Consider the following 22,977-nt stretch of genomic DNA (forward strand, 5'->3'; position numbering starts at 1 on the left):
GAATAATCGCCCCATTTCAAGCTCAGAGCAAGGCTCAGATATAGGGAAAAATTAAACAAGGATAAGAGCAAGAAACCATTAAATGTCAAAAATATTTTACTGCCAGTTCAACAACAAAGTCTGGAGGAGATAAGTCTGTGTGTGTACTAATGTTATATAAAAAAGTGATTATTCAGCCCTGGGAACAGAGCTATTGATTCCAGTAACAAAGGGCACTATATACACTACAGTGGGTTTGCTCTTTTTAGCCTGGGAAAATTGATTTTCTTAAACTTTCCCTTGAACCTGCAGTAGGGTTTAATCTGAACCTAAAGGAGCCTTTTAAGAACTCCCATAAATTAAAATTATATCTCTTCATTTGGCACATTTTGGGTTCCTGCTGTTCCGCCAGAACCACGAGAAACGCTGGAGAAAGAGGTGGGCGGAAGTGATAAGGGCATTTTGTGACAGCTTCCCTGCACACGTTTGTTTCCACACACTAGAAATAACAAGTAAACATTGAGATGTTTGTTTCCATACATTAGGAACAACATGCAAACATTGAAAGTGACAATGGGTGAAGGTGTGAGCACTCCACACCCATCTCTGTGACCACGGGTGAAAGTGTGACCCCTCACACCCATCTCTGTGACCATGGGTGAAGGTGTGAGCACCTCACATCCATCTCTGTGACCATGGGTGAAGCTGTGACCCCTCACACCCCATCTCTGTGACCATGGGTGAGGGTGTGACCCCTCAACCCCATCTCTGTGACCATGGGTGAAGGTGTGAGCACCTCACATCCATCTCTGTGACCATGGGTGAAGGTGTGAGCACCTCACATCCATCTCTGCGACCATGGGTGAAGTTGTGATCCCTCACACCCATCTCCATGACCATGGGTGAAGCTGTGAGCACCCCACATACCCCCTCTCTGTGTCACTGGGTCCATGGAGATGTGACCCCTCCCAGAGCCCCTCTCTGTGTCCCTGGGCCCCGTGGAGGTGTCCCCCTGCCAGGTCACAGCATGCCCTGCCCCACACCCGTGGTGTGCCCTGTTTACAGCTTCCGCACACCGCCTCCTTTGTGGCCCCACTGAAAACCCGCAGTGTGCAGCACACCACTGTACATTTACGCTCTTGTTTTCCCCCCAGTGAGGCAGTAAATGACCTTTTATTCAAACAACAATTCCTAAAACAAAACCAAAAGCCAGCCCCTGGTCAGATGTGCGCGCGGCGAGGCAGGGTTTGTTATTTAAGCGGCAGCCAGACTGTGTGCTATGCAAACAAACCCCACGCTCTGTTCTCCCAACCTCCTGCTGACTTTGCAACTAATTTTGTTAGCGAGGAGAACACACTGAGCCTGACATCAATGCAGCAAAGAGCCCCGAGACGTTTGTTCATAACTTTGTAACAAACATTGATCAATCGATTTTTTGCCCGCGTGGGGAGGGAAAGCCCACAAACAAAACAAAACACATATGGGGAGATTTTTTTTAATGGCACAAAGGGCAATTAGGAACCCAACCTTCCAGTGAAATGAGATTCCTTACAGTCCTCTGTGCTTTTAAGTCTTCCCCTTATGCTCAATGGAAGCAAAATCTACTGCCAAGCCTACAAAGGAGGAAAAAAATCAGCTGCAACCAAGAGATGTTTGGTGGGCCTGGCACAGCATTTCTGAACGCGACACAACAAAGACAGGTGAAGGCTCCTGACAAAGTGAAGGACACCCTATCCCACGTGCACAGTCTTTTGCACCGTGTATCAGATCAATGCAGAACCAGCAAGACAGAGAAAACACTAATTAGCTATCCAAAATAACTGAGTGCTGTGTAAACAGCGCAACATGAGCGTGTTTACCCAAACCCACTCCTCCAGCTGTGCACCACAGCAGCACAGAGGGACCCTGGGGCTCCTCACCTGGCCAGGCAGGACAGGTGGCACGAGGATCCGTGGTGGCACAGCTGATCCAGCCTGCCTGCCCTGTGGTGTCTGGAGCAAGCTGCTCCAGAGCAGCCTCTCAGCCACTGGCACTGTGGCTCTGCTCAAAGGCAGCTCCCGGGCACGTTTGATCACAGATCTAGGCAAAACTTGACCTGAGCATGTTTCAGCCAAGTCCAGACCTCAGCCTGGATATTTCATCACCCTAGGCAGGTGCCCGGGATCTTGCCTGCCCTTTTCCCAAGGTGTTCCTCTCAGCACTGCGGGGTCAGCAGCCTCCCACCCCTCTCCTGCACAGCGGGACTGTCCGACAGCCCTGGGATGTTGCAAACCCACCTGGAATGGAAACTCCCACAGGAGGGACGCTGAGCCTGGAAAACCAAACAGCTCGGACACTGCAGGACCCAGGGAAAACACCCCCGGCATGTAAGAGGCCAGGGCTGCCAGACACAGCTCCAGGGAAAACAGCATTTTGATTTCAGATACAACAGCAGCCAGCGGAGAAGAAAAATGAAGGACAACTTCCAAAGTCTACTCTTGCAGCCTAACTAACAGCTCACGACAATACTTCCTTGGCAAGCAGCTGTGACCTTATTTTTCCTTTGGAAACAGCCCTGAGGTTTCACTGACACAGACGATCACCTGCTCATTAGCAGGTCCCTGAGCAGGGAAATGCCACGGGGTGATTCCAGCACTGCCAGGCTGCTCCCGGGGAAGGAAGGTGGCTGCCCGGTGTGTCCCTCCTACGGCCGGTGACATTTAGCAGGTCCCTGGGAGCTGCTGAGCCACAGAGCCCCCGGCTGTCAATCTCCCACTCTGCATCCCTGGGGGCTGTAATCACAGCAGCACCTGCCCCTCTGCCTGCCTGGTTCCACACAAACCACTGAGACCCTCTGCTCCAAGTCCATCCCTGCAGCCACTCTGCCTGGAACTGCCCGAGAGCAGGCAGTGCCACTGGGCAGGGAGAGCAGGGTTTTAAAGCTGCCCCTGATAAAATGAGTTCTCCTAATAGTTCTGAGCACTTTTACACTTATAAATACTTACAATTTTTATAAAACAGCACAGCCTAAAAGATTTCTGGTGGTGGCTGACAAGAGAAAACGAATATTTTCCATAGATGGACCAGATGAGCACTTGGGTCCTGCCGTGCTCGCAGGCTCAGGGGCTCAGCCCCAGTGCAGCAGCCTCTCTCTTGGGACTTCTGCTGCTCACAGTGACCCTGAGATATGTTAGAAAGTCTCTTTTTCCAGCCTGGCAGTCGAAGAAGGAGTCAAAACTCTTCAGTTCTCGGTCTCAAGGTTGTTTATTGTTTCTTATTTATAAAATTCTTTCTCGGGCCTGCCGAGGTTCATTCAGCAGGTCAGACACAGGCACTCTGCCTGCCCCAGAGGCAGTGTTATCTTTTCATACTAAAAACTACATGTACATCATTTACCATAACTTCCCAATACCTATCACCTACGTTAGACAGTGAGTTTCTACCTTAAACCAATCCAAAAGTGCCAGCATCACAGCAGAAGATGGAGGCCAAGAAGAAGAAGAAGAAGGAAAAAGGCTGGACACACCCAGATTCTTCCATCTTGCCTCCTGAATCCCCATTCTAAAAACCCCAAAAAATCTATTTTTCATCTCGTGACAAACTAACTATTATTCTACTTAAACTTTCATGGCTTGCAGATCCTCATATAAGGTTGGTAATTTTTTGCCATGGGTCATAATCCAAGTCACAGGTGTCTTGTGCTCTGTGCCAAGGTCTCTGAACCCCCTGGCAGGGGGATGTCCTGAATTCCGACACCTCTCCCCACAGGCTGCTGTGGATCACCCAGGCTGAGGAGCCAGTCAGGGGAGCACAGAGCACCACCATCCATCCTGGCTGAGGGTTTTGGAGCCCTGTCCCCTGCGTGCCCTGCTCGGGACAGAGGTGGCACAGGGACAGACATCGGCCCAGCCGGCGCTGCGGCCGCACAAGCTGCGCTCTGCCCGGCCGCTATTTACTCACAGCTACAGATGTTGACACAACAAAGAGCTACAGACAGACGGACAGAACAGCAGCAGTGTTGGGGCGCAGACACTGCGGGCTCTATTCTTCAGGGAAGCGCCTCTGGCTTCCCCACCCAGCCCTGCGATTCCTTTGGGAATCATCTGGGCTGGTGAAGCTCGCTTTCCTGTCTTGGGACAAAGCTGGTGGGAGAGAACATCAGCCCTGCTGTTTGTCCCTGTGCTGAACAGAACCCTTATCAACCCACAGAAAAAGCAATTGTTTCAAATCAAGGGGCTGGAAGCTTGGGGATGCGCTGGCAGCGTGCAGCTTCTGCTCGTCCCTCTGAGGCGCCACACAAGGAAAATCCTGGCTTTGCACTCTTAGAGAGCCAAAATTAAAGGGATGACTTGTTCCACAGGGGAAAAAAACCCTCACAAGGTGGTGTGTCTCTAAATACTTTTTGGGACACACCACCTTGCATTTGAAAGCATCGCAACTACACAAAAAAACGTTCAAACAGCAAAATGAAAGCAATCTGAAAAACACAAGAGAGTGGCCAGAGGGGCAGAAGGTGGCAGAGCTGGGTGTGGGAGATGTGCCAGCGAGGCTGTGCAGCACTGCCCAAACTCCGCACAGACCATGCTCAGCGCTGCTCTCCTCCCGGCCAAGGCGTGCTGGGATGTCCTGAGAGCCCCGTGACAGTGACACAGCCCTGACCCCCTCTCCGAGTCCATCTGGGAAAGCCACAGCCCCACACCAAGCAGGTCCAGGCACTGCTGCGCTCACGGGCTGGCTGTGGGGACATGGCGCGTGAGGGGACACGGCCTGCAAGGCCTCGGATTCCTCAAGCACCCTGCAAGCTGGGGAAGGGATTATTCAAGTTTTTAAACAGTTGCTTTTTTTAAGCTTCTGGTGTGAAGCAAAGTTCAGATCCTTCACAACTGGTAGGAAAAGATATTATTGCCTGGAACCATGCCCAGAAAAACTCAAAGCTGAGCTTCCTCCTGCCTGTGCTGGCTGCCAGCTCGCAGCGCTCCACCATGATGCCATCTGGTGCCCACAGGCAGAACAGCCAGAGAGCTTCTCCTGGGCAGATCTGGGAGATGTTCAGGGGGGAATCAACAGTGCCCAGGCAATAACTCACAGCATTTGTCCTGCTGGAAGATTAACACCGCCCTTGCACTGCAGCAGTGTGTCTGAATGGCTCAGGCTGGGCTGCAAGGAGAACATGGGGTAACAGTCACTGCCAATTTTGCTGCTGCCTCCCCTGGATGGGGATTTGCAGTGTGGCAATGCAGATATCCATCCCTGCTGCTGGAGAGCTGCCCTGGCACAGCATGCAGCCCCAGAGCAGCCGCCCACCCCACAGCCACACACCAGCGGTCCTGAAGGGGCTGTAAAGAGCCCTTCTGAAGGGCAATTAAATGAGTTGACTTCATAAAGAAAAGCAGGGAGCCAAGTATCCTCCTTCCCTCAGAGAAATGAGACTGATTATGAGGTAGGTGGGCTTTGGAGGAGCTGAGAGCAGCGGCTTTGTGCGGGGTGTTCCTCAGGCTGAGGCTGGTGGCCAGCAGACCTTGTGCCAGGACAGCGGCCACAGGAGAGCTCCTCTGACTGGCCCTGTCAACCCCCAGGGTCCCCCCAGGACCCCAGCACCTCACAGATCCCTCCCTTGTACTGGGTACTGCAGCAGGCACAGCTGGGGAGACACCAGTCCTGGGAGAACCCAGAATTCCCTTAAATTTAGCCCATTTTGCCATCTCCAAAGCAACACAACACGAAATAAACTCTGCACCCTTTTGGAGATCTTGAAGGATGCTGTTTCCAAGCATCTCTGGGGATCATCAAGATCTTGATTTACACTGGATCTGCCACTTGATTTACACTGGATAAAAGCAGTTTGTCCCCATCACCAGTATATTATTGCTTGGACAGCACACTGGTAGGTCCTGCTGTACCCCAGAAATGCACTCCTTCCTTCACCACACTCTGCAAACATTCCCCACCACAGGCCAGGGAAAGTGGAGGAGAGGAGTGGCTGGGTCAGAAGCTGGAGAGCTCCATAAACACCAGCAGTGCTGGATGCACAGAAACCAAAACAGATCCCCAGGGAGGAAAGGGGAAACACCAGGCGAGATGTTTTCCAAACAATCCACAGGGAGCATCCGAGCCTGAAACAAACACAAACTTACTGAGTATATCCACCAGCACAAAACAATGCAGGAGGAGGAGATGTTCAGCCCTACAGCTTTTTTAATGAGTCCTGGGAAAACAAATGTACATTTTTTTACATGGAAAAGGTGTTTGAAATCCTGCCACAGCTCCTGTGGGAGGCCAAGTGTCCATCCAGCCGCATTTCAGGGCTGAGTGATCCCTGAGAAGTGCCAGCTTTATTTCCTGGCGCACATTGCCACCTCGTGGCTTTCCTCCGACTTCCAGAAGAGGCTGCACGAGTCAGAGCTGCACATGGGAAGTTTTCTGGAAATATTTCCATTTGTTCCATCACAACCTGCAGATGCAGAATGACCAGGCTCTGGAATATCACTGGTTATGGTTATAGAGCTCAGCCTTGGCAGCTTTAATTCCTTACCAATATTTTCCCCAGTTCCAGTTTGTACTGTCTGACATTATGGTAGGAGATAGAATCAGGCAAGTAAAGAATTTCACACAGAAAAATTATAAATAATTAATTAAACCCCCTCAGCAACTGCATCTTCTGCATTTCTCCTGTTCCTCTGCTAATTCCTGGGGAAGTTAAACAGGTATGTTAGCTGCATAATTATTTGTTTGCAGAGGAGGTTGACACTGGTTTACAGAGTACAGACAACCATGTAATTCCTCTGTAGCTACATGGTAATTATTGCACTATTATGGAGTAATTAAACATGCAAATAAGCATTAAACCAAGGGGTCTGTATGGTTGCTGCCAACAACTGCAAGACAGAAAATCAATAGTAAATCAAATTATAGTGTACTACAGCAGTACCAGCTATAGCAAGCATCATCATCTTTTACACTGCAAGCCATTTCTGTAGCTTTTCTGGCTGCACAAGTGCCCGGCCTAATGACCCAGGAGAGATCTAATTTTGCAAGTTCTCTCTGTGGGTTAATCATTTTGCCATCCCATTATGCCTTTACTTTTCCTGAGGATGGGAACAAATCCATCACTGATCCTGAGACTGGTACAAACCCTCCAGAGAAGAGTTCTCCAGAGCTCTGTGACACATGAGCCTGGCTTTGCCCCAGTTGGTTTCTTTAAGAGATAAATCTGAATATGAACACACCCCTGTCCAGCTGTGAGCTCGCTGCCCTAAACACAAAGTTCTTTGCTGCATCTCAAAACCAAAATGCTCACAACATCCCTCAAGCCTGAGCTACAACGAGACCTCAGACCGTGTGCAGGGGTAGGACCTGACAAACTCAAATCTCATTTTTGCCCAGAGATTCTCCTCCTGCCTTTTTTACTTTTGTGAATATTTGACCACAACCTACCCCTTAAATTTAGGGGAGTGAAAGAGAGATCACAACACACACTGGGACAGAGAAGCTTCCCCAAGTAAACCAGTTGTATTTTTACTCCAAGTTTGCACCCAAGCCCGTGAGCCAAGCAGGCTCAGAAGGACCTACACCTTTAACATCCTTTCCTAGGGATCTCTGCCCTGTCATGCTTACTGAAAGGGATATCTGCCCCAAAATAGCTGCTCCCTCCATTTAGTCAGCAACTTCCACTGCAGAAGCATCTCTGCTATGCCCTGGCTGTGGGCATTGACGTGGCTCTTGCACCAGTCCAAAATGCACAAAACCAGACTTGGGGCAAGCTGGCACGAGCTGTGGCCACTGCATTTTCTGGAACTACCTGACACATGTGCCACGCTTTTCCAGCCCTGGCTCTTAACATGTGACAAAGACAAATAAATACCATAAACCATTTACACCTAGGGCCAAAATACTGCAGTTTCCATCTGCTTTTGTCCCCTCCAGTGGGCTCTTTGAAGAGCTCAATCCCACACCCGCTGCAGTGCAGGGGAAGCTCTGCCTCCATCCCAGGGGAAGCTGGATCAGGGCCCGATGTAAAGGCAGGAATTAATGAAAGCCATTTCCCTTGCACGTGTCTGCAATGAGCTGTTCCTCACAGCAGTTGCCCCTCCTGATGCTGTGCTGCCATTGCCAAGGCACAGGCACTCGGTTAAACCTTGTTCAGGAGCCCTAGCACAATTTTAGATATTTATACACATTCATTCCCAGTGACCAGCTGAAAGAGACACGTTTATTTTGACCACTTTGAGATGCATACCAAGGCTCTTCTGACCCTTGGTTTCCTTACTCTGTTTCCAAACACAGAAATCCTGCATGGTTTAAAAGCAGCCTCTTGCTACCTTTAATGCAGATATTTGTTAAGGCAGCAACCACAATCACAGCCACTGTTACCCTTCCCCTGCTCTGCCCCCTCACTTAGCAACCAGTCTGAGTGCTGCCAGAATTATTCTTGGCCTGCCACGGAAACTATTTCTGTCCCCTGAATTTCATTTCCTAGCAGAGTTTAATTTATATTTTGATGCTTTCTGGTTGTCATGAAAACCCTCCTTCCCCTGCTAATGACAAGGAACTCTGCAGCCTCCTCCTTCCACTCTGAAGATCCCAGCTTCTACCTCCATCCCTGGGGCTGCACCCACAGCTTGCTGAGGATCACTCACTTGTCAGCATGCGTGCCAAAAATAACATCTTTTGGATTTCATCCATTGGTATCTCACAGGAGACTTCTCAGGAGAAAGGAGTTTTCCTGCCTCTACGCTGAGGACAAACCCATGCAGCTGGAGCTCCCTGCAGAGGGAGCAGGCTCTCCATCCCATCACAGCCAGGGATGGGAGTGGAAATCCCTCCTTTCAGACGAGCACATGGCATCTGTCACCAAACTTACCTGCAGTCCCTTGCCAGGTCCATCAGGGTACCTTGCTCTCTGTGTGGGAACTAAACAGAGTTCTTGACTCGGGCTCCAGGTTTCCTCACTCAGCACCACTGGCACTCCTGCAGAAGGGAAATAACTTTCCCACACCGCTAAACTTTTCTAGAATATTGGCCAAGTGGTGCTGGAAACAAGAGCTTTGGGCTGGAAACAAGAGCTTTGGGCCAAGGGACTTGGAGGGGATCAGACCATTGCATTTCTTCTCCCAGGGTGTCCTGCTCCAGCACATGCTGGTTTTTGTGGATACCCACAAGAAAGGAGGGAGCTGCTGAAGGCAGGCAGGGGGTATTTTACCTCTCACACCCCAGCACAGAACCCCTGAGTCAGAGCAGTACTGCAGGGACCTCCCTCACCCTGCAGACACCCACGAGCTCCACCTGTATCTTGCTCTCCACAGCTCATGGTGGGTCATTCCCAGGAGAAGACCAGGCCTTGCTGGTGGCATCACCAGTGATGCCAAGCAGGTGCCAAAGGGATTTAAACCTTTCCAGCTGCCCAGAAGAAGGAAACACCTCTGTAATGTGAGCCCAGCACACGCCATGCACGAGCACTTGCAGCCAGCAGCACCAGGGTGTCACAGACATATTTTTATTAAAAATCTTTCTTTAAGATTTTTCTTTCTAAGAAGCTGAGAGGTCTCAGAAACAAAGTGTAAACAATGGTTATCTGCTGCTGTGAAATGCAACAAGTAGATCTGTGATTAGTCTCATGTAGATGTTTAGAATTAGTGACCAGTCACAGCAGAGCTAGCTCGCTCTCTGTTCAAGCCACAGACCTTTGTTTTCACTCTTTTCCATTCTATTCTTAGCTTAGCTAGCCTTCTGAGATGAAACTTTTTCTTCTATTCTTTTTAGTATAGTTTTGATGTAATATATATCATAAAATAATAAATCAAGCCTTCTGAACATAGAATCAACATTCTCGTCTCTTCCCTCGCCTGAAAACCCCTGTGACCACCATCACACCACGGTACACAGGCACGTGGCAGGACCTGTTTTTACCAGGTCTTACCTGGTTTTTACACCAAAGCAGCTCCTCCACAGGCTCCTGAGGACCTGCTCCCAGCACCCCAGGCTTCTCCACTGCTCCTTTGTGCCTTAGGGCCCTCCAGAGCACACCAAGCCCAGCCCTGGGGTTTGCCCCTCTGCCTCCTCTCCAGGTAATCAGGAATGCTGGCAAAGGCAGGGCAGAGCAGGGGGAGCTTCAGCCTCTTCCCCTCGAACACAGCTTCCCCTAGCAGCTGGGCAGTGCATGAGAATAATTTGTCAAACAGTGAACTGGAACTGTGGATAAGAATCATGCTTTTTGTACAGAAAATTGAAAATGAAATAGTGCCTAGAACTGCAGCTATTACACGGCACATTATCTTGGAGGGCTTTGGTGTAATTTAGATAAAACACCATATCTCTGATTTCAGAAATGTCAACATCATTCTAAATGTACATGTGTTTTTCCATCCTTTTCCTCAGAACTCAGAACTCCACGAGCCCCTCTCTCGCCTGTTCTCTCCATTTTCTTTTTAAATTGGCAAATGAGTATTCCATCTTTCAAAATTTCAGGTACATTGTTATATGTGGGGAAAGTGCATGTTCAGAGATGGCCCTGAATGGCTCCATTATGGATCTCATCAGCTGAGACACGCTTTCTGAAATAAAATCCATGCATTTGGATGAAACAGAAAAAATTAATACCAGAACAAGGATGAACCGTTTCACTTCCCTCCTGTGCCCCTCATACTCATGTTGCACTTCATCCCTTAATGCTCTGCACCTTTTCTTCAAACCTCCTTCAAAGAGGAAAACACACGAACTGCAACACAGAAAATTCCATTCAAGCATACAAATCCCCCTTTTTTTGGTGGCCCAGGTTATCTGCAGAGGCTGTGCAGGCTCCATCCTTGGACATATTCCAAAAGCCAACCACGCACAGTCCTGAGCTCCCTGCTCTGGGTGCCCCTACCTGAGCTGATCCCAGAGGCACCTGCTGGCACCACCCACTCTGTGGGCTCCTGTTTCATTGTAAATTCATTGGAAAATGTGCACAACCAACATGAATTTTATCTGCTTCTTGCCATCTCCAACCTCCGATCAGGTTTCAAGAGTGTCCTACACTCTCCTGCTAATTGTCCTCCAATGGCTTCACAGTGTTCTCCTGGGAGAGGGGGAAACAGGGCTGGCACAAAAAGCCACGGGGATGTGCCTCCTGCAAATGCCAGACAGCCAAGAAGGAGGAAGAGGAAGGGAGGGTCAGGCAAGGGGGCTTTGCTGCTGCGGCTGCTGCACTTCCAACACCAGAAGCTTTGGCTCTGCTTGCCTTTACCCAAATCAGCAGCTGGGCAAAAGGAACAGGGTTTTCCCCCCAGCACATTTATATTCTCATTTAATTCTCAGCAATCCCTCCTCTCCCGACCTGGGAGCTGGAGCAGGCTCCAGGAAATCCCCATAGTTGTGGCAGAGTTATCCTGGTTAAAATGCCCTGGGAGTGGATAAAGGGGCAGATCCCCAGCCCGTGGCTGTTTGCAGTGACACCTGAGTACCCCGAGCACTCGTGGCTGTCCACCACTCCCAACAGTGCACGACAGGAATAAATAAATAAAGGCGTTTCTAATTAGATTAAGGCTGATCAAAAATACATAATGAATTTCCATTCTTCTCTTTTACAAAGACAAACACTTTGTGAGATGAGTGCATTGCCATCTAAGCCTCCAGCTTAGCCTTCAGCAACTCCTTACACTAAGCCTTGCCCCTTCCAAAGTGCCATGGACAGTGCTGGGCACCTTCACCCACTGCTCCTGCACACACACACACATGGAATCCACCCAGGGAATGTTTACAGGGATGCAAGTCTGCAGCTTCAATTTACAAGTTCATTAACAGTGCCCCCGCAAAGATCAGTTTTGGGTTTTTTTTTTCAGTTGGAGCCCTAATTAGCAATGAATTCTCATTATTTTTCATTGAAATCCCAAAGCAGCTTTGGCACATTCCCTTTGTTCTCTTGAAAACGGGGAAGTGGAGAAGCCCAAGGAAGATAAAGACCCAGCTGATGATATACTGGGGGGTGGTGTTTTCTCCTTGAGCCATTCTTCCACTCTAATACACTTTGCAGCAATTTTCCTTACTATTTAAGATTTGAAGAAATATCTATTTCCATACAGAAGCACTAACACCACTGTTGGCTGCTCCCCCTACCCTTCCAAGAAGGATGTGTCCCAAGTATGAGGTACAGAAGGATGTGTCCCTGGGATAAGGTGCACCCTGTGACAAGGTTGGCTCTTCATTCTATGCTCAGACAAAGCCTCCATCGATGTCCAGAGGCATTTTCCAAGTGTGGGGGGCACGAATCCAAACCGTGGCCATGAGAAAAAGCCTGAGAAACAGCCAAGCACCCCCTGACTGCAGTGCAGCAGCAGCTCTGACAGGGAGATGTTAATCAGGGGCAGAGCTCTGCCAAAGCTTTCATTAGCCCTGATGAGGTCAGGGCCTGGAGCAGGCAGCTGGCACTGCCACTGTCCCCTGGCAGCTCCAAGAAGCAGCTCAGGCTCAGGCAGAGGTGGCTCTGAAGGTGGTGGGCTCTCAGAGGCTGCCTGAGCAATCCCCTCACTCTCATTCATTCCTCCAGAGATGTAAATGCAAAGTATCAAGCAATTATAAATCTATTTTTTCCTTGGGTTTGGGTCCTTTCGTGGCCCAAGCGCTTTGGAAGGGCCACAGCAGGAAAACAACCAGTCCCAGTAAATGTGATCTCTCCTTTTTAGCGCAGCTAATAAGGAAATAATGGAACACAGACATCAATTTTCCCAACAGAAGAGCAGTGCAGCACCTGAGGCATCTCTCCCTCATCCAACCTGCACTGCATCCACTCCTGGAGTCGTGTGGCAGCACAGGGACATCAGGCAGGGCACCGAGGAGCACAGCAAGAAATGGGTGCCCTGTGCCCACCCTGGTGACAAGCAGAACTCAGGAAAGGAGCTGGGCTGTTGGACTGTGCTGGTGTCTGCTCCAAATCCAGAGATGTTTTGGGCTCTTGGCAAATTCTGATTGTTTTTTGCCAGGGGGGTGGATAATCATCACATTGTTTCCACAGTCGTCCTACAAATTATTTTGATAATAAGGGACCTCCTGTGACATTAAGTACATTTTAATTACAACATTGTCTGTAATGCATATATCTAATTGCAAATAATTATTTTATCACATTTTGTCTGTAGGCCTGTTAGATGCATCAGATATTATCTTCTGACTCAGTGGTACAGGTTAATTAAAATTTCTCTTTTAATACTGTTTCAAAGCCAACCACATAATTTCATCTGAACACCAGCTGTGTCAGTAAAAAATTATTTTTTGTTAGTTTTTGTCATGCTTGTCCATGGAGGAAAACCCGAGCTGTTTCTGCAGGCTGTAATTACTGCACTGCTTTCTGCAGTCGTTCATTTGCAAAGGAAAAAAAGAAGGAAAAATGTGTGGAACATCAGTGGCCAGTGGTTGCTTTGTGTGTTACTGGTTCATTTTGAAGGATTTTTTTTTGTTCTCCTTCTCATGTACAAAAAAGCATTTGAGATCTTCTCTTCAGAAGGAGAACTGAAGATACCACACGGCCTGGTTTGTCAGGATAAACTGCACTCGGGGCTAAGACAATCAGAGTGGTCACTCTGGGTGTTTACAAAGCCCAGCTTAAGGGTGATCCCAGTCAGAGTGGTCACTCTGGGTGTTTACAAAGCCCAGCTTAAGGGTGATCCCAGTCAGAGTGGTCACTCTGGGTGTTTACAAAGCCCAGCTTAAGGGTGATCCCAGTCAGAGTGGTCACTCTGGGTGCCAACAAAGCCCAGCTTAAGGGTGATCCCACTCAGCCGCTTCCTCCCTCATTCATTTTTCCTCTGAGTGATAAGAGCCAACACAAGATGAGAGAAAAATGAAAGTACGAACATAACGTTCAGTCAAAGCAAAAAAAAAAAAAAGACTTTAGGTTAAATACAGTGCAATATAAATCCAAGAAAGCCGAGGAGGGGACAAGAGGACAACAAAAACTCTTTTTGCAGGTGGCAGGACCTTTCCTCTGTAACTTGCAGGAACAAGTGGCCCTTATTTCCCCCTCTGAGCATCATTTGCTAGGACCAGAGGTGTTTCTGCAAGCCTGCCCATCAGCCCCTCAGAGCTGTTTCAGACCCCACACACTGAGCCCATGTGCTCAGAGCCAGCCCCAGGGACAGGGCCGGCAGGGACAGGGTTAACAGCGTCCCCAAAGGAGGGGACCGGGCTCTGCCTCACCCGGCCAGAGGTGAACGCTGCCAGGAGGAAATTGCTGCTGCAGCTCCACCGAGATCACAAGTGACCTTTCCTCTTGGAGAGGGGTGAAGTAAACAACACTTATCTGGGATTTAATGCGCTCGAGACAAGCAGCACTTTATCTCTGCTCCACACCACAAGGAGCAGGGAGGCACAGGGATGGTTTTCCTGTTTTTACCACATAAGCCATCTCTTAGGCCAGCCCTCAGGTTGAGCTGAAACGTTTCCTTGTGGAAAGATCTCTCTTGGGGCAGTAGGTTACGGGCTTGCACAACGTGCCACAAACTTCTTGGTGCAGTTCAGCCTTTGGCAAAGGCACTCTGAGCTCTCCTTGGTGGGTTGATATTTTTACTCCATGAAATTTTCACTTCCTCCAGACCTTTAGGAAGGTATCAGGGGACATGCAATCCCTGCTCTTTCTATTTCGGAATTTTTTCCATCAGTGGACATAAATCCTTCCCTTTCCCCCTCTGCACAGTTGGAGATTCTGGCAGAAGGAAATCTGACAGGGTTTTTTGACAGTGGATTTCTCCTGTCTATCATTTTTACTATAAGAATGACATCTGACTGCCTCATATGCTGCAATGGGTGGAAATTTTCCACCAGGATTTCCCTAAATAAACCTCCACAGGCCAAGGGACAGTGAGAACTCCTTTGGGTGCCAAATGAGAAGGGCTGGAGGAGACCCTCAGTGAGGGTTAAATGGATGAGACACCTTTGCCTCCATAAACTCCAAACCTTTGCAGAAGTTGACCCACGGAAAGCAGATCGCAGGATCCAGACTTAGAAGAAATCATTTAGCAGAAATCCAGCACTTTCTGCATGGTTTGAGCCTGAAGCAGAGCTTTGCAGGAGCAGGGGACCATGCCTGCATGCCCTACAGGAACACTGTTAGGAAAATAACCCCTCAAACCCAGAGCCCACTGGAAAAGTCTTTTCCACAGGCTTAGTCATACCAGGGCAGAGAGGGCAGGGCCTCATTTCCTTATGCAGCACGCTGGCACAGCACCAAAGCTCTGCCAAGCCCCTGCACCCGAGCCAGGAAGCATCCAGGGAGCTGATTCCAATACAGGGACAAGCCGCTCAGGCACCTTAATGGATGTGTTGGACCAAGGATATGCAAGAGGACACAAAACCAACTTTCAAAACGCAATCTGAAGCATTTGGTTTGAAGGACAGAAAGCCAGCAGTGGCATTCCACGCTAAGGAAACCATTACCTCACCTGTAGGTTGTCTCCTGTGTTTGCTTTTCCCTTACCTTTTCTCTGGGCTCAGTATAAAGTGTTACACTGACACAAGCAAGCGGAGAAGTTCCGTAATTTAATCTCTGCCATTAAAATTTCAGGCTCCACGGGAAAAGAAACCCTGCCTGTTCATCAGGTCCAGCGAAATTCAGGTGGCAGCCGGTGTCACATTTCCACAAACTCCACAAACTCTGCAGCACCAGGCTGCTTCCAGCAGGGGAGGGAGGAAGGAAGGGCACGAGCCGTGCAGTTCAGGGAGAGCGTGCTGGCCCGCAGTGCAAACTCATATTAATAATTCAGGCCGCTCTATTTTGGACTGGGAATGTGCTGCCCCTCACCTGTACTGCTCAAGGCAATGCCTGAAATAGAAACTCCAGCAGGAGCAGCCCAGAGGGCAGTGCCAGCAGCCTGGCAGGGCGGGCACTGCAGGGCAGCCTTTGCAAGGTCAGCCCTTCCCCTGGTCAGTGAGCCTTGGCTGAGCTGTGACAACCCAGAGCTCTCCCCCAGACTGATGGATGCTGGTCTGCCCTCCTGTGAGCCCAGCCAGGAGGCATGAGGAGGATTTTCCCAAGGAATACTGAACCCCTGCTCAGCGCTGCCATGCCTGTGCTGGCATTGTCACCTCCATCAGGACACCACACAGTGCTGGGGCCTTTAACAGCTCAGCTCTGCCACAAGTGATCCCTGCTCTGCTGCCTGAAGTGACTGCTTTTTATAGATTTTACCTCAGATCCTGAAAGCTGAATGACCAAATCTCTTTCAGGAAATTATTCTACCTCAAGCGCTGGCTTTCGGAAATGCATCACCTGACTTTCTGGGAAATTGCAAATGTTGCATTGTCAGAAAACACAAGTCACAGGGCTTCACAAGTGGTTCTCCTGCACAGGCTGAAGTCACTGCTGCAGGTTTTACTGGCATTCTATGGTTTGTGCTGTCCTTAGCCAGCTCCTAAGTGAGTAATTTGAAAAGTTGTATTTGATGTGGCTGAGCTCAAAGGGAGAGCAAGGACTGTCCCAGAGCACTGTCATTCCAGGCATGGCATCTCTGCTCCCTGGAGCTTTTCACAGGCAGAATTTCTGGCACACCTCAAACCAGTGAGTGCCTAAAGCTATGCAGTTTGGTGCTGAGCACCACAACAATGCCCTGCTTATCACACAAGTTATCAGACATCAGAAGCACCACAATCCCTGAATCTGCAATGGCTCCTTTCTTAACAAAGCAGAACATGAAAAAACGTGGAACAACCAGAAACTGACAGAAGAGACAAACTGAAAGCTGTTAGTTTTGTAAATCAATTAAAATAAAAGGGAAGGGAAAAAATAAACAAGAATAGGCCAAGACTTTAGCCATGTGCCTCCTCAGCCAACTGCAGAAATTGATTTGTGCCAATGGAAGGGGAGAGCCAGAACAGCCCAATTCACTCTCCTCAGGAAGCTGCTGAAATCACACCACATGACCCAAAAATTGAGACAATTGCTGGAGAATGAGAACTGCTCCAGAAGGAGATGATGTGTCATGGTGTGATGGGAAGGGTATGAATAGGAATTACCTGTGATGGGAAGGGTGTGCAATAGCAATTACTCCCAATGATGGGAAGGGTGTGCTACAGGAATTATTCCCAATGATGGGAAGGGTGTGAAATAGGAATTACCTGGGATGGGAAGGGTGTGTAACAGGAATCACTGTAAGCCTGAGCCCAGCTCCAAGGCAAGGGACGATGTGACAGCAGTGAATTTTCTGACTCCAAGCATTCAGCCTTTCTGTATAAGAAATGGGATTAATCAGTTTTTTCATTTTCAATGCTGTGCATCATCACTACCCATCTTCCTGACTCCAGCAAGTGATTCCTCACTTCTTACCACAGGGTTTGGTGGCACAGCCAGCCCTTGCTCTGCCCCTCCCAGAACCCAGCTGTGCTGCAGAGGGGCAGAGCTGTGCCATGCTCCAAAGCAGGGCAAGCACTGCCTGCAGCCCCTTCCTTCCTTATTTATGTATTTATTTGTCCACTGCAACTTCCAAGCAGAGCCTTTCCCTGCTCCTGCATGCACAGGAGGAGCTGGGACTGCCCTGTCCCCATGCAGTGGGATGTGTTTAGGGCTTGTTGACCTGTTGCTCCAGTGACCTCAGGCCTGGGCAGCAGAAATGATTGCTAAGAGGGCTCAGAGGAAGTGAGATTTCTGCTTCTAACAATAGTAATTCCTGTGATATTTTATTTTCTATACCAATTAATGGCTGAAAAAACAACTTATGTGTAAATTGATTTTTAAGCCATTTTGTTAAAAACTAACAAGCATATACGCAAGCCACTTCCCTGAAACCCCTTGTTTTCTTTTTTTAGGACCACAGCCTGCTTTGAAACTTACTAGAATTTACTTTTTAGCCCAGGAATTTTACTGGGAGCATCTGCTGGCTTCTGCGTCTGAGATGGATTGTGCTTTTGTTGTGTAACTACGAGCCTGCTCTTTTACCTTCCCTGGGTGTAAAGAGAGGGAAGAAATGAATACAGAAATGAATAATATGTCTTTACACAGCATATGTGCAAAGACATATTATTTATATACTTATATATTTGTATACTTACAGTGCAAGTGACTATTCAAAACCTGAGTGTTTTCCAATGGAGATCCGCACTGAATATCGGGGAGAATTTTTTCCCTGTAAGGATGGGGTGGCACAGGATGCCCCAGGATCCCTGGAAGTGCCCAAGGCCAGGATGGACGGGGTTTGGAGCACCCTGGGATAGTGGATGCAGTCCCTGCCCATGGCACTGGAAGGGCTTTAAGCTCCTTCCCACCCAAACCTGTGGTTCAGCGATTCCATGGCAAATCCAGAGCCTACCTAGGAGCCAGCTCCATTCCAGCTGCCCTGCCCGGGGCATTCCCGCGGCTCTCCCGGGATGCTCCGCTGCGCATCGCGGCGCTCCCCGGAGCCGCGCGGGGCCCCGCCATGCCCGGGGCTGGCGCCCGGAGCTGCCCCCGGCGGTTCCCGGTGGTTCCCGGCGGTTCCCGGGGCTCCTCCCGCGGGCTCCCGGTGCGCGGGCTCCCGGTGGCCGCCCCGGTGACGTCAGCGCCACGCCGCGGTGACGTCAGGAGCGGGGCGGGCGGCAGCTCCCGGCGCGCCCCGCGCAGGGCGGGGGGCGGGAGCGGCGGCGCGGGGAGCGCGCTGGGCGCTGCGCCTCCATCCGTGCCCGCCGTGCCGCCGGCATGTTCTCCAGGAAGAGCCACGCCGACGTCAGGAAATCCACGCAGAAGGCGCTGGACCCCAAGCGGGACGTGCTGACCCGCCTGAAGCACCTCCGCGCTCTGCTGGGTGAGCGGGCGGTGGGCGCGGGGGGAGCCGGCCCCGGGGCCCTCAGCCCCTCGGGGGGTGCCCGGGCAGAGCCGCGGCCGCGGGCGAGTCTGCGAGCGCTGCTCGCCCTTCGCTGCCGTGTCCGGGAGACAGCAGCGAGCCCGGGCAGCAGCTCTCCGTGCTGTGGGCACGGAGCCTCCCCAGCCAGCCCCGGGCTCTCCGGGCTCTCCCCGCCGTAGAAGCGGCCCCGGTGCGCGCCCTCCGTGAGGCGCTGCCGGAGAAAGTTTGGGGTGCTCGGGGAAAGTGGCGTGTGCCGCTGTCCCGGGGCTCGCCTTGGGCTGGGTGGAACCGCGGGGAAATGCTCAGCCCTGGTCAGTTTCGGAGACGCGCTCGCAGGAACACCGCTCTCGCCAATATCATCAACTCGGGGCTCTTTGCTGGGTGCTTGAACTCTGAAAGAAGTCGCGCTGTGGCGTTTTGTGGTGACTCCATGCTTGGGGCAAGGCTGGACGGGTCCAAGGGCGCCTTGCAGGTGACGGCTTCCACCCTGATGGTCGTGGAAAGCCGCCGGGGAGTTCCAGCTGTGATCCTGCTGCAGGTGGAAAAGCCACCGATGACTTTCAGCTGTGATCCTGCTGCAGGTGGAAAAGCCACCGATGAGTTTCAGCTGCGAGCCGCGCTTCGGGAGGGTTTGTGTGGCCTCTGTTGGCAGGAGCAGGGTGTCCTGCGGGGAAGAGGCTGTGCCCGCTTAGTTTTGTACCCCGCTGGTTTCCAGGTGATGCCGGTTTGTTCCAGGTGCGGGCGATCATCGCCGATGTGCCGCTGATGTTCCTTGGGAGCTCCTTAAGGAGCTGACTGGGAGCAGCCGCTGGGGGACAGAGCGTGGGGTAGATTTGGCCTGGAATTCTCAATTAAAGGTGTTTGTGGGTGCTGGTTTCAGGTGAAGGCTGTTGTGGGGCTGTGGTGTGTCCAGCTGCCCGGCGGGTCAGTGCAGGCACTGTCTGAGCAGCTCTGGGTATGCTCCTGACGCGTCTGCTCTTGGAATTCCGGTGTAAACATACGAGGTACCACGGGAGTGGCTTCTGGAAGATGCTCTCTTGATAGATACCCTCGCCTGGGTGTCTGCTGTTCAGCGCAGAAAAAAACTCCACACGTGGGAGTTGTTAAAAAAAACCTCCAGCATGTAAAGCTTTTGATATAAAGGCTCAAAAGTAGTTAGATTTCTTTTTTTTTTTTCCTTCTCCCCAGATGTGTCGCTCCTTGCTCTGGCCAGGGGTAGGAATGTGTGTATCTGCTTCTCCAGCTGCTTCCCTCAGGCCACAGTGCCACACGTCCCCCAAATAGCTGTTCCTGCTCTCCTGTTTCCTTGGGAGATGCCAACTCCTCTTCCTTTGTTAGTTTAAATCACGGGAATTTAATGGTAAACAAAATGTCAGTTACTCTTCTGTGATCCCACTGGAGCAGGAGGATACAGATCAGAGGGAAGATGATCATAGGGGAGGGGTGAGCAAAAGGAATGTGTGTTTCCATAAATAAGGGCTCATGTGAGCTTTGGATTGCTTCAGGTCCCTTAGTGGCACCTCTGTAAGTTTGTCCAGTGCCCAGAGTGAAAGAAAGGATTCCACTTAAGCTGGTGTTGGTTATGACATCTCTCAAGCCTCCAGTGGCCTTTAGGATCCGAGTTCCAGCTCTGTGAGGTCCTCTGTCCATGTGGCAGGACAAAACGCTACCCAGATCAACAACAGGACTTAAAATTGGGTATTCAGTTGTGTTTGAGAAATGACCAGAACATTGCCCTTATTTCTTTATTGCTATGGAGACGTTCTCATGGCCAGAAGTTCTGTTAAGTCAGTAAAGTTCTAAATACAGTTTGTGGAAGTGCCTTTTAGTAGTGTGGCCTTTTTTTTAATATAGACTTAAAAAGCAATGGCCTGACAAAGAATGGTGGGGATGTGCAGATTTGGCTCTTCCCCACTGCCTGGCCACAAATGAAGCCTCTGCTCTTTCCCAGAGGGGTTTCTGTGGGGCTTTGGTAGAACAAAACCGGATCACTGTGCCTTAAGAAGTTCTTCTGTGGCTCTTCTTGGGTAAAAATGTCATTTTTATATTGAAACTTCTGTTTCAATAGTGTTGTCTCCTTGGGCACAGGAGTCAGAAGTGCTGCAGCTAACAGATGTGGGCTGCTGCTTTGTCCAGTGCTTTCAGCCTTTTCTCTGTTGAGCAAACACGTGGGAGACACACAGAGTTAAGACTAAATGTGAAATTTGTAAGGTTACCAAGTGCAATCCTTAATTGTTGCCTTTAAAACATACCCATTAGGAAAGCCCTTGCTTTCCATGGAAGTGCCTTGATCAGAGATGGGATAACAAAGGAGAGTAGTGGGGTTGTGGTTCTGGCACTGCTTGGCCTCTTGTAGTTTTCTGCACAGCTGCAGGACCAGTGCTGGCTGGGTAGAAACTTTCATTTACTGACAGTCAAAAGGGGATGTGTGCAGACTTCCTGCTGAATTCAGGGCTGGGATTGTTCTGGAGAGCTGGTGTGAAATTCGAGGTGTTAACATCATTTTGGAAGTTGTTCCAGTTGGAGGGACGTTTTGGTAACGGGCTGTTTCATGCTGACATACTTTTTTTGAAGATAAGTGAGAATTGTGCATTATTTCTGGGGTGAGGCTGGTCATAAAAGTTTATCATTAACCAGGGTGTGGCTGCAAAATTCTCTTCATCTCCTTTAATTTTTCAAGTACTTGAGGATTAAGAGAGCTTTGAGAAAATAGCATAAAGTGACTTTGGAAGTTCGTGGAATTAAGGGATAACTTCTAACAGGTGCCTGTGATAACATTTAGCAGTTAAGAGGAAAATAAAAGGCAAGTCCATGTGTTAAGGACAGGCTTAGTGTCTCCTCTGTTTGTTTTTTTTAGTATGAGGAAGAGCAATGAGAGTTTGGCAATAAACCCAGGCTCTTAATTGGTACCTGAGTGTTACCCTAAATTTTAAATTTAATAGTAAGGCGAGTCAGTGTGACTGACAGTTATCAGTGAGCCAACATGTCCTATTTATAGAGAAGAAATAGGGTGTGACCCTGGTGAGTGTCTCAGTGTTTCCTGAGTGTTGCTGCAGCAGCTTCTGTCAGGTGTTAGCTACACTTGTCAGCTTGTCCTGTGTGGGAAAGGGGAAATTATTTGGGTTTGGGATGGCTGCTGGTGCTTGCCTGAGGGGTGAGTGCTGGGTGCCTGTGTGCAGCCAAAGTAACCTGGGAGTAAGTGTAAAAATAAACCCAAATTCCTGCAGTTCAGTCCCCAAGCTTGCTGCCTCATTTCCTCGGGTGCTTCTGAATACTCCTTCAGGCAGTGCATTTCCCCAAAGTCAGGGTTTTATCTTGTTATTATCTCAAGTGGTAAATGGCACAGGAAACTTTCCCCCATGTTTTCCATGTAAGAAGCAGGAATGAGCCCTGCTGGAAGTTAAGCACATCTGTGAGAAAGGGCCGTGGTTGTAGGGATGCAGCTCAAATCACACTCACCCCTGAGTCACCACCAAGATGCCACATTTAGAAAAAAAGGAGGATTTGCTTTCTTGGTGAGGCAGTTCCTTTCTCTTCCCGTCGCAATTTAGAGGGAAAGTTTCCTTTTTGTTTAGATTTTAATGACCTCATTCCCTCATATGAAATCCCTGTAAATGAAAGCCTTGTTTTCCCCTGGAGTTGTGTTTAACAGGATGCATTCATGGAGAGGAATAATTGCACTTAGCTTGCAAATTCAGACCAGTAGTTTGCAGGAAACAAATATCACGTTAAAGAGTTTCCCTGCTCTAATTGTTTCCATAGTACAAGCAGCCAAGCAGAGCCTTACTGCTGGAAAGGTACTAATTTAAATAAAAATCAGGTTGTCCAGGACTAAAGTTATTCTTTCTTCCATAGTTGTGGGATATTATTGAGCCTTCTTGCTGGAATCAGCTTTAATTTGGGTAACAAATGGGTTTCTTGCAAGGTGAGACTTCAATGAGGATATTAATATTAATATTAATTTTGGCCCTTCATCCTCTTCTGGGGGAAATGACACAACTTTCCTTGACCAAATCAATTGCAGTAAAGACTGAAGGGAGGAAATGAATGGGTGTTTAGCAAGTGTCAGGCTTAGAAAACAGTGGACTTTTTTCTTTGTAGAAAATAAACTTATTTCAAATTTCAGACACAAGTTAACACTTAGGAAAGTGCTACATGCTGGAGTTGCCATTATTCTAAGAAATAAATTGAGAATATGCTGTTTTCTGGTTTGATCTGCTTGTGAGATGAATGCAAGAGC

General features: G+C 49.5%; 1 protein-coding gene and 1 long non-coding RNA gene across 2 annotated transcripts in view; one reads left to right on the forward strand and one right to left on the reverse strand.

Annotated features, from left to right (window-relative positions):
• LOC115902705 overlaps positions 1-18,346 on the reverse strand; it is a 44,304-nt gene extending 25,958 nt beyond the window's left edge. The window contains exons 1-2 of the long non-coding RNA XR_004060627.1: positions 18,228-18,346; positions 17,041-17,149 (exon numbers count right to left, since the gene is read on the reverse strand). This is a non-coding gene — a long non-coding RNA (uncharacterized LOC115902705). The remainder of the gene's footprint in view (positions 1-17,040; positions 17,150-18,227) is intronic.
• A 195-nt stretch (positions 18,347-18,541) lies between these two features.
• Positions 18,542-22,977, forward strand: part of RALGAPA2 (Ral GTPase activating protein catalytic alpha subunit 2) — an 83,423-nt gene continuing 78,987 nt past the window's right edge. Inside the window, exons 1-2 of the mRNA XM_030945223.1 lie at positions 18,542-18,698; positions 19,569-19,600. Of these exons, the coding sequence (XP_030801083.1) occupies positions 18,593-18,698; positions 19,569-19,600 (138 nt within the window). The 5' untranslated portion in view covers positions 18,542-18,592. The remainder of the gene's footprint in view (positions 18,699-19,568; positions 19,601-22,977) is intronic.

The sequence above is a fragment of the Camarhynchus parvulus genome, chromosome 3, assembly GCF_901933205.1.
Source record: "Camarhynchus parvulus chromosome 3, STF_HiC, whole genome shotgun sequence".
Taxonomy (NCBI): domain Eukaryota; kingdom Metazoa; phylum Chordata; class Aves; order Passeriformes; family Thraupidae; genus Camarhynchus; species Camarhynchus parvulus.